This window comes from Perca fluviatilis, chromosome 7, assembly GCF_010015445.1.
Source record: "Perca fluviatilis chromosome 7, GENO_Pfluv_1.0, whole genome shotgun sequence".
In the NCBI taxonomy this organism is placed as follows: domain Eukaryota; kingdom Metazoa; phylum Chordata; class Actinopteri; order Perciformes; family Percidae; genus Perca; species Perca fluviatilis.
In genome coordinates, this window is record NC_053118.1 from 39,833,153 (window position 1) to 39,844,033 (window position 10,881).

Below are 10,881 nucleotides of genomic sequence, written 5' to 3' on the forward strand. Positions count from 1 at the left end.
TCTGTTCATTCACATTCGGATATCGACTCATTTTGACTGCCGAGGTGGTAGCGGCCGGAAACAACCAGAGCTACGGTGATTTACTCAAAACCTCTTTTTAGTAAACTCTGTGAACACAACCAATGTTGTCAATGCTTTCGTTCATGTGTAGAGCCCCTGGTGATACTTGGAGCAAAGTCTCATGTTGTGTCGAGCCTTCTTAGTGTTTTAAAAATAGCTGTTTTGAGGCTATCATGGTCTAGTCTCCTTCCTGTGATTGGTCAGCATCAGTCTCCTTCCTGTGATTGGTCAGCATCAGTCTCCTTCCTGGTTGTTGGTGGCGTGCTGGGCCTCGTGCTCCCCGCTGTGAGGACCCAATCTGTCCGGAGACGCCGCCGCTGCGTCACGTCTCGCCCCGCGGCGGCGGCGCTGGCAGCAGGCGGCCAGGTCGGCCCTGAACGATGGCGTGTAGAAGCCGTAGATCACGGGGTCGCAGCACGTGTTCAGGTTCCCGAACACAAACAGGAAGTGGTGGACGTACTCGGGCGTGGCGCGCAGCACGGCAGGCTGGAACCAGTACCACACGCCCAGCAGGTAGTACGGCGTCCAGCACACCACGAAGGACAGCACGATGACCAGCGTCATCTTCAGAGTCTTCATCCGAGCCTTCGGGATGATGTCAGTGCCGCTGCGCCTCAGGTAGGACTCACCTGCTGAGAGGGGGGGAGGGGGTAGTTATTAAATATTACTGTTATACAACTATTATATATCTAATCTCAGCAGGTAGGACTCACCTGCTGAGAGGGGGGGTACATTATTTATTAAATATTACTATTATACAACTATTATATATCTAATCTCAGCAGGTAGGACTCACCTGCTGAGAGGGGGGGTACATTATTTATTAAATATTATTATTATACAACTATTATATATCTAATCTCTCACAACTCAGCTTGAATAACTGGGATTTAACTGAGATACCTGTGTTTCTGCAGTGTTAAAGGTGGATGTGTTACCTGTGTTACCTGTGGTGCTGCAGGTGGATGTGTTACCTGTGTTCCTGTGTTACCTGTGTTACCTGTGGTGCTACAGGTGGATGTGTTACCTGTGTTCCTGTGTTACCTGTGTTACCTGTGGTGCTGCAGGTGGATGTGTTACCTGTGTTACCTGCAGTGTTGTAGGTGGATGTGTTACCTGTGTTACCTGTGATGCTACAGATGGATGTGTTACCTGTGTTACCTGCAGTGTTGTAGGTGGATGTGTTACCTGTGTTACCTGGGTTACCTGTGGTGCTACAGGTGGATGTGTTACTTGTGTTACCTGTGGTGCTACAGGTGGATGTGTTACCTGTGTTACCTGGGTTACCTGTGGTGCTACAGGTGGATGTGTTACTTGTGTTACCTGTGTTACCTGTGTTACATGTGTTACCTGTGTTTCTGCGGTGTTGCAGGTGGATGTGCAGCAGGATGCGGCTGTAGCAGCAGCTCATCACCAGCAGCGGGACGACATACAGCGTGATGAAGTGGAACATGTTGTAAACCGTTTCCTGCCAGCGGCGGCTGAAGCTGCCGTGAGTCGCACACTGAATGAAGTCGGCGACCTCGGCCCGGATGGCCCGGAAGATGAACAGCTGCAGGAGACAGACGGAGCTCATCAGATAAGATCAGATACAACTCGGTCTGTTCACACACAAATGTTCCTCGCATCAGCCGCGCCAATAATCAACAGAATAACATTTCAATCAGGAGAGAGAGGAAAGGGACTCCCGTTGCCGTGGGTGATGATGCCCGGAGGAGGAAGGGGAGGAGGAGGGTTGCACGTTGGCCTGAGAAGCCAGCTGATGGCAAGGAGAGAGAGCTTTAAAGCAGGATGTCATGCTGTGATTGGATCATGAATTTGTGGCCAATTCTGATTGGTTTACTGAAGAGTGAACACCTCTTAACAGCTGAAAAGATTTAGGGAGAGATAGTGGTGATTGCAGTGATTAGAAGTCTTCCTGAAAGAATTTGCGCTGAGCTTCATAAAAACCTCTGGAAGGTAGCTCTCCAGCAATCATCAACAAGACGAGATACAACAAAACCTGACGGATATATTTATATTCATACATAAATCTTTAATAGTCGATGATTCGATTCCAGGAGCCTGATTCAACAGTTGGAATTGGAAATTGATTTATTTTAAACACGGACGATGCACAAAAAAAACATTAAACATTAAACTGGCCCAAGAATATGTCTTGGGCCAGGTTATAGCAAAATTGCTAATTTCCACCTGTAGTCCCTGGGCAGGTATGACAATTTAAAAATAACAATTTAAAAAAGAAATTTAACAGGACTATAGATGACGTGGTGTCTGTTACGACCCCTCCCTTTTCTGCCTGCTGTTGGCTTCTCTGGCTTTCCTGGCTGAGCTGGCAGTATGGGAGGGGTCGTTAGTTCATTTGTGGACACCTGGGTAGGCCTCAACCAACACTCGTTGTACAAGTCATGTCTCATGCTACGTTTACACGTGGCCGGCTATTTTCATAAACGGACATTTCAACCTCTCCGTTTTCAAAAATAACATTGTGCACAGCTGTCAGTTTTCATAAAAGTGTTCGTTTACATGTACCCGTGTATATATGCCGTCAAGAGCATGCCAGACCTGTAGGTGGCGGTGTAACGAGAAGCTCAAGCCCACGTTAGCCAATCAGAATCCCCAAAATAGCAACAACAGCAACCAATCACTTCCTCTCTCTCTCGGCTGCCTAAACCTCCGTTTGTCTCAGTTTACGTGCAAACATGCAGACGAAGATCTCAAAAATATCCACTCTGGCCGGAGTTTTTAGAAAGACTCGGTTTCAGAGGAGGATTCTCCATTTGCGTATAAAAGAAGGGCACAAACAAAGGGAAATGTCGCCGTTTGTAAAAATAACCATGTACGTGTAAACAGGGTCTCATTGTTCCCTCGCTGCATTCTCCTTCTCCTAGGCTCCACATCTCCTGGTTTGGGTTTGGTTTATCTCTTTTGTTGCAGTTGTGATTTGTCCAAACATCTTTCACTCACACACACACTGCACACTGATAACATTGATTCCACACCTGTTTTGATTCTTTTCTTAATAATAGTTTGTTTACTTTACAATAAACACTTTATTGGCATTTTAACCAGTTTGGTCTCCCCTCTTTGTCACATGCATTGAGCCGGTTTATGACAGTGTCCATAGTAATTAAAAACAAGCAGTTTAACAAAAACCGGGACTCCCCCCTCCCCAGCACACACACTCAGACAGAAGCAGCAGCTTCGGCACATTAGAGTACATCCAAATCTAAACAGTTGTCTCAGTATCTAAAAAATATGTTAAAAACTGCCTGGTTTGTCCTCAATAAATCCTGATTTATAGCTTATTTTGGCATAAATATCAGCCTATTGATCATTTAAAAAAAAGTAAGGATACTCGTGGACTCAGATCTGCTGAGTACTGGAACATTTCTGCTGCTGCAGCTTTTTCTCCTCTCAGCTTCTGAGTTGCAGAATACTTTAGAGGCTGCAGAGAGTTTTTATAATTCATATTTAATATTAATATGTATGATAACCTGCTGAGCTGCACTGAAGGACAAACTGAAGGTGAAGATATGTGTTCATCTCTCTTTCTGGTTAGAGAACAGATTACATGTTCATCTACACATTACATTCTGAGAGTAATCTGCTAATGATTACCATAAAGTCTGGCTGCTCTCTGATCCAGGGGAAAGGTCCTCCCCCAGGTGAAAGAACATGAAATCCCTGCAGGAATGTTCTGCTTTCTGATGGGGAGATTAAAGCCTCCTGCTGTTAGCTCGCGCTAACAGCTCCCCTTGGTTTCTATAAGGAATGCTAACTACGCTAAGAGGCCAGCCGCTGGAAAACAGAGCTGGAGTTTCACTGAGTTTAACGAGGGAAACAGCAGACAGAAATAGATGGAGAAATAAGATGGATAGGTAAGTAAGATAGATAGATAGATAGGTAAAGTATAGATAAAGATAGATAGTAGATAGATAGATAGATAGTAGAAAAGATAGATAAGAAATAGATAGGTGGATAGATAATATATAATTAGATAGTGGTAGAGATAAGATAGATAGTAGATAGATAGATAAGATAGTAAGGATAGATAGTAGCGAGAAGATAGATCGATTGATAGATAGATGGGTGGTGATAATAAATAGATAGATAGATAGATAGATAGTAAGTATAGATAGGTAGTAGATGGAGAGAGAGATAGGTAGATAGAGATAGATAGATATATAGATACATAGATAGATAGGTAGAGAGAGACAGACAAACAGTGTTACCTGTGTCCTGTGTTACCTGTGTCCTATGTTACCTGTGTCCTGTGTTACCTGTGTCATGTGTTACCTGTGTCATGTGTTACCTGTGTCATGTGTTACCTGTGTCCTGTGTTACCTGTGTCCTGTGTTACCTGTGTCCTGTGTTACCTGTGTCCTGTGTTACCTGTGTCCTGTGTTACCTGTGTCCTGTGTTACCTGTGTCCTGTGTTACCTGTGTCCTGTGTTACCTGTGTCATGTGTTACCTGTGTCATGTGTTACCTGTGTCATGTGTTACCTGTGTACTGTGTTACCTGTGTACTGTGTTACCTGTGTCCCTGTGTTACCTGTGTCCTATGTTACCTGTGTCATGTGTTACCTGTGTCATGTGTTACCTGTGTCATGTGTTACCTGTGTACTGTGTTACCTGTGTACTGTGTTACCTGTGTCCTGTGTTACCTGTGTCCTATGTTACCTGTGTCGTGGTGTTCCACCTGTGTCATGTGTTACCTGTGTCATGTGTTACCTGTGTACTGTGTTACCGGTATCTGTGTTACCTGTGTCCTGTGTTACTGTGTCCTGTGTTACCTGTGTCCTGTGTTACCAGTATTATTCCTGTGTCCTGTGTTACCTGTGTCCTGTGTTACCTGTGTCCTGTGTTACCTGTATCCTGTGTCATGTGTTAACTGTGTCATGTGTTACCTGTGTCCTGTGATCATGTGTTACCTGTGTCCTTGTGTACTGTGTTACCTGTGTCCTGTCTTACCTGTGTCCTGTGTCATGCGTTTGTTACCTGTGTCCTGATGTGTACGTTTGTTACCTGTGTCCCTGTGTCCTATATTACCTGTGCCTGTCATGTGTTACCTGTGTCCTGTGTCATGTGTTACCTGTGTCCTGTGTGCTGTGTTACCTGTGTCCTGTATTACCTGTGTCCTGTGTCCTGTCTTACCTGTGTCCTGTGTCATGTGTTACCTGTGTCCTGTGTCATGTGTTACCTGTGTCCTGTGTCATGTGTTACCTGTGTCCTGTGTCATGTGTTACCTGTGTCCTGTGTCATGTGTTACCTGTGTCCTGTGTCATGTGTTACCTGTGTCCTGTGTCATGTGTTACCTGTGTCCTGTGTTCTGTCTTACCTGTGTCCTGTGTCATGTGTTACCTGTGTCCTGTGTCATGTGTTACCTGTGTCCTGTGTCCTGTATTACCTGTGTCCTGTGTCATGTGTTACCTGTGTCCTGTGTCATGTGTTACCTGTGTCCTGTGTCATGTGTTACCTGTGTCCTGTGTCATGTGTTACCTGTGTCCTGTGTCATGTGTTACCTGTGTCCTGTGTCCTGTCTTACCTGTGTCCTGTGTCATGTGTTACCTGTGTCCTGTGTCATGTGTTACCTGTGTCCTCTGTCATGTGTTACCTGTGTCCTGTGTCATGTGTTACCTGTGTCCTGTGTCATGTGTTACCTGTGTCCTGTGTCATGTGTTACCTGTGTCCTGTGTTACCTGTGTCATGTGTATCCTAACTCACCTGTGGCGATGCGAGCAGCAGGCTGAGGCTCCAGGCGAGCAGCAGCATGCGCCGGTTCCTCTGGTGTGCGTTCAGAGCGTCCAGCGGGCGCAGGATGGCGTGCTGGCGGTCCAGGCTGATGACCACCAGGATGAAGGCAGAGGCGTGCATGGCGAACAGCTTCAGAAAGCAGAGCAGCTTGCAGAGCGCGTCCCCGGCGTACCACTGCACAGTCACGTTCCACGCCGCGTCCAGAGGCATCGCCACGAACGTCATAATCAGGTCGGCCGCCGCCAGGCTCAGAATCAGCGGCCGAAGGTGGGACGCCAGCCGCCGGGCACGCCCGCACCACACGCTCGCCAGCAGGGCCAGGTTACTGGCGGCGGCGAACAGGAAGAGCAGCGGTGGCGCCCACACGGAACATGGCGGCCCGGGTGAAGCTGGGAGCCTCCCAGTCTGAGAGAGGGGGGAACTGGGAGGAGTTGGGAGGGGGCGGAGCCAGCTGCACGATGGACCAGTTACCTGACATCCTGCAGAGAAGAAGAAGAACTCTGTGAGTGATGTGGCTTTTTTCAACCTTTGTCTCTTTGTTGCTTTCTCAGTGTTAGTCGTTTTATTTAGGGAGGCACCAAATCCAGATTTTTGGGGTTCGGCCGAATACTAATAACCTGACTCCGCCAGATGGATCGCTTCCCATTTGCTCAGCATATCCATCTGGGAACTTTCCGTTGGAGAACTTTTGGGAAGGGGCAAAAATCCTGGTTAGCTGATTGGATAAACCATCCGTCTATCACCAACTATAGGTGGTGATAGACGAGCCAAATCAACCAATCAGATCAAACTCTTGCCGAAACCAGTCGGGAGAAGAGCAACAACATCTTTTCCTCCGAAAAAAGCCTCGAGTGCTGTTTTATTTTTTTTGCTCTTCTTTTATGAAGGAATACTTTCTAATTCAGATAAAACTTGCTGCGATAGCTACGCTCATCTCATCCGTGGAAGCCGCCACGTTGGTTAGACTGAACAGTCGCTTCTCGTTGCGTCACACCTAAACCTGCCTCAAAACCAATGCTGATTGGTCGGTCGTTTGGCGAACGGCTCCAATTTTTCTCTATCTCAAGATGCCAGACTGATCTGCGAGTAGAAAACTGGAGCTCGCCAGATCAGGACAGTCTCACCAGGCTGAGTCCTGAACCCCCTGGTTGAGATTGTGCTGACTCCTCCTCCCATCCTCAGTCCATGAACCCAGTAAACACATGAATGAAGTAAACAGGGACTGTCCTTCCTTTGCTGTACCTGAAGTTGCTGCATTCTGGCTGCTGTCTGGAGATTCCTTCATGCACAACTCGTATTCTTTCGGCTTTTGTGTATAGTTTAGGGTCCTTGCCACCACCAGACCAATCAGCATTGAGCAGATTGAACATGTAGCTGGACTTGAACGGCCTTCTTTTGACTGAAAGTTCTGCCAAACAACAACTTTTTCTGCTCACCAGATCCATGTCCACTTTCTCACAGCCTATATATTTTTTATATATTTATATTTACTGCATTGAACACTCCTTCCCGTAATCAACGACGCCGTCGTTACGGCGACCAACGTAGCGCGCCGAGTGACAGCGTAGGGTTTAGTTCCCTGGGAACAAATTCTAAGGTTCGGCAGAAACCCAACCCCGTCAAAAAGCCCAATATTCAGTCCAATCAGAAGCCTAATCCTGGATTTGGTGCATCAGTGGTTTTTTTATCGTTTGGCGTTTTTAAGGTTTGGCGTTTTGACACATTCCACGTAGGTGTACTTATAGCGGCAACACACCTTTTCCTGAATCTGATCTTCAAAATTCTTGTGCGTCCCCCCCAAGGGTCCGGACCCCCCGCGTTGAAAACCAACAGTCAGCTGTTCCTGTTTCTATTTGCTTCTGGACGCCTGTTTATCTACCGACTGACAGTCCGTCAGCTCTTAAGCGAAAGAGACTTCCTGTCTGTCAGCGCTGATTAAAGATCAGAGATAAGAGCAGCAGAGGACCTGAGCCGTTACCATGGAAACTGATTCACCTGTTTAGACACAGAGACCACCACCATGCACAGGTCCTTCAGAATAAAAGCCAGAGTCCTTCAGAATAAAAGCCAGAGGTCCTTCAGAATAAAAGCCACAGGTCCTTCAAAATAGAAGTCTGCTCAAGTCAGCCCAATCAGAGGCTGAATATATATATATATATATATATATATATATATATATATATATATATATATATATATATATATATGTATATATATATATGTATATGTATATATATATATATATATATACATACACACACAGAGTCATCTCTCCAGGGTTTCCTTCAGAAATTAATATTCATGTAATAGATTATTCAGACATTAATACACACACACACACACACACACACACACATCTAAAAATAACTGCAGAGAGCTCTGTGCTGTAACCTGACCTGTGTTGATGTCACCTTGGCAACCTCCACCTTACTCTCTGCAGGCCCCTCCTCCCTCACCTGATTGGCAGAAAGACACATACTCACACACACACAGACACACACAGACACACTCACACACAGACACACACAGACACACTCACACACACACACACACGCGCACGCACGCGCCCGACGCCGCGACACACACACACACACACACACACACACACACACACACACACACACACACACACACACACCACACACACACACACACACACACATCGCATCGCACACACACACACACACACACACAGACACTCACACACAGACACATATGCACACATACACACACACACACACACACACACACACACACAGTTTGACCTACACCTATTGTTATAAATGGCTTGCATGTATCCTTGTGTTCTGCCCTGCTAGCCTCATGATTAGCACAACACTGAGGGATGTGTTTCCAGTCTTTATAAGATGGCCCTTAGTGGCCGCGTCTGTAAAATGGCAACGTGAAGTGCTGTACTGTATCCAGGGGGATGTTTTGCCTTCTATGGAAGGAACAGAGTTTGGGCATCTAAAGCTAGTCCGTATACACCACGTTCCACTTCCAGGATCGATCTGGAGCCGCCTGATATTCGGCTGGATGTCACCTTCCTACACACACGTCCACATGTTCCACCAGAACCAGTTCCTTCCGGAGACTATTTAGCAGAGGCACCGTGGCTCTGTCCAGAGCTTAGCCCCGCCCACGATGATTGTGATTGGTTTAAAGAAATGTCAATAAACCAGAGCACGATGTCCTCCCATCCAGGAATGCTGTGAGGACTAGACATACCTTCCTCTGCAGCGCTGTGGAGGAAGGTCTGGACATGATGTCTGATGGGACTTATCAGTCCCTCCAGAAAAACGTGATTATGTGATCGCATAATTCAACGCATAATCAGCCAAAGTCTTTCATATTTATGGGGGGGGTGCATTTTTTCAAATATGCCGCACTTTCGCTGCATAAATTGCCATTTTCCGTGCAAAAAATGCGCTGCTCGCATGATTTCATAATCCCCGCATTTTCGTTGCAAAAAAGTCCCGTAATATATCTTAGCAGAAAGTTGAAAAATTTTGCATTTACTTCACACAAGAGCGGCCATTTCCCCTGTTGCCATGGGAACGTTATGAAGTGACGTTATGAAGTGACGTTATGAAGTGACGTTGACGTTATGAAGTGACGTGAGCATCATCGTAAAGCAGGGTGTTTGGGAGGAAAATCACAGTTTTTTCTCTTTTTCATCAAACCAGTTTTTGCAAGTTCCCGCAATTTCATCGCATAAAATTGCATGAATATCATATATAGCATATTCTATCACATTTTTTAAGAAAACGTGCCGCATAATCAAGGATTTTTGCCCTCAACAATCACAAAAAAACTCAGCATTTTTGTGGAAGGACTGACTTATAGAGCCGAGCCGAGCCGAGCCAACTCTGCAACAGCTGAATACTACGGTAAAACACGGTCCATTGATATTCATTCTGATCTGATCTCTGAACTAGTGCAGCAGCTGAGACTGAGTACCGATCCCACACCAGTGCTTTTAACAGCTGTATACTACAAAAACATGAACAAATACAGTACACCAAGAAACCAAAGAGTACTTCAGTAAAAGTACTCAGTTGCTCCCCAACATAATCAGAATCAAACTGTTCACTAGATAAATTAATAAGTTACCAATGAAAGAATATTTCAGTTGAAGGAAACATGTTCTATATAAATCTGTCGGGTGTGTTTTACCTGATCAGCAGCTCTGAATGTTTCTCCTCTTCATGCTCTCTGTTCAGGAACCCTCAGAGAACCTTTTAGAGAACCTTTTAGAGAACCTTTTAGAGAACGCTGAGAGAACGCTGAGAGCAGCGTGGAGCAGCGGTCTGGTAAACAGCAGCGGGTTCCTGACTGCAGCAGATTCAGAAACAGAGAAACCTTCAGACTGCAGCGGAGGAGGAGGGGCTCAGGCTGGGGGTGTATATATATGTGTGTGTGTGTGTGTGTCTGTCTGTCTGTCTGTGTGTGTCTGTGTGTGTGTGTGTCTGTGTGTGTGTCTGTCTGTGTGTGTGTCTGTCTGTGTGTCTGTCTGTCTGTGTGTGTCTGTGTGTGTGTGTGTCTGTGTGTGTGTCTGTCTGTGTGTGTGTCTGTCTGTGTGTGTGTCTGTGTGTGTCTGTGTGTGTGTCTGTCTGTGTGTGTGTCTGTCTGTGTGTGTGTCTGTGTGTGTCTGTGTGTGTGTCTGTCTGTGTGTGTATGTGTGTTCTGCCAAATGTTCTACTGATCGCCATTTACACAGTTTCTTTCCACAAGCTGTGATTGCTTTGAACAAAGCATCTTAAACTAGGCACTTTAAATTTATGTATGGATTTCATTGTACAGCATTTTTATATTGAGCATTTTTAATATTGAGGCTTCATGTGGCTTTGTTTGTCTGTTTTTATGTTGTGTCCTCTGATGTGTTGACTTTGCACTTTGAGCTACTTGCACATTTTTTCCAATGCGGGTTACACTGCAAATGGCTAATAAAGTGAATCTGAATCTGTGTGTGCAGTGTGTGTGTGTGTGTGTGTGTGTGTGTGTGTGTGTGTGTGTGTGTGTGTGTGTGTGTGTATGTGCGTGTAGTTGCTGGTTATTTCTGT

General features: G+C 45.8%; 1 protein-coding gene across 1 annotated transcript; it reads right to left on the reverse strand.

Annotated features, from left to right (window-relative positions):
• Positions 1-10,024, reverse strand: LOC120562358 (gonadotropin-releasing hormone II receptor-like). Its single transcript, XM_039806073.1, is given in 5 exon segments — positions 1-692; positions 1,411-1,612; positions 5,789-6,170; positions 6,172-6,297; positions 9,995-10,024. Coding segments are annotated over 4 exon segments (1,107 nt in total). The 5' UTR covers position 6,297; positions 9,995-10,024; the 3' UTR covers positions 1-294.
• Between the last annotated feature and the right edge of the window lie 857 nt (positions 10,025-10,881).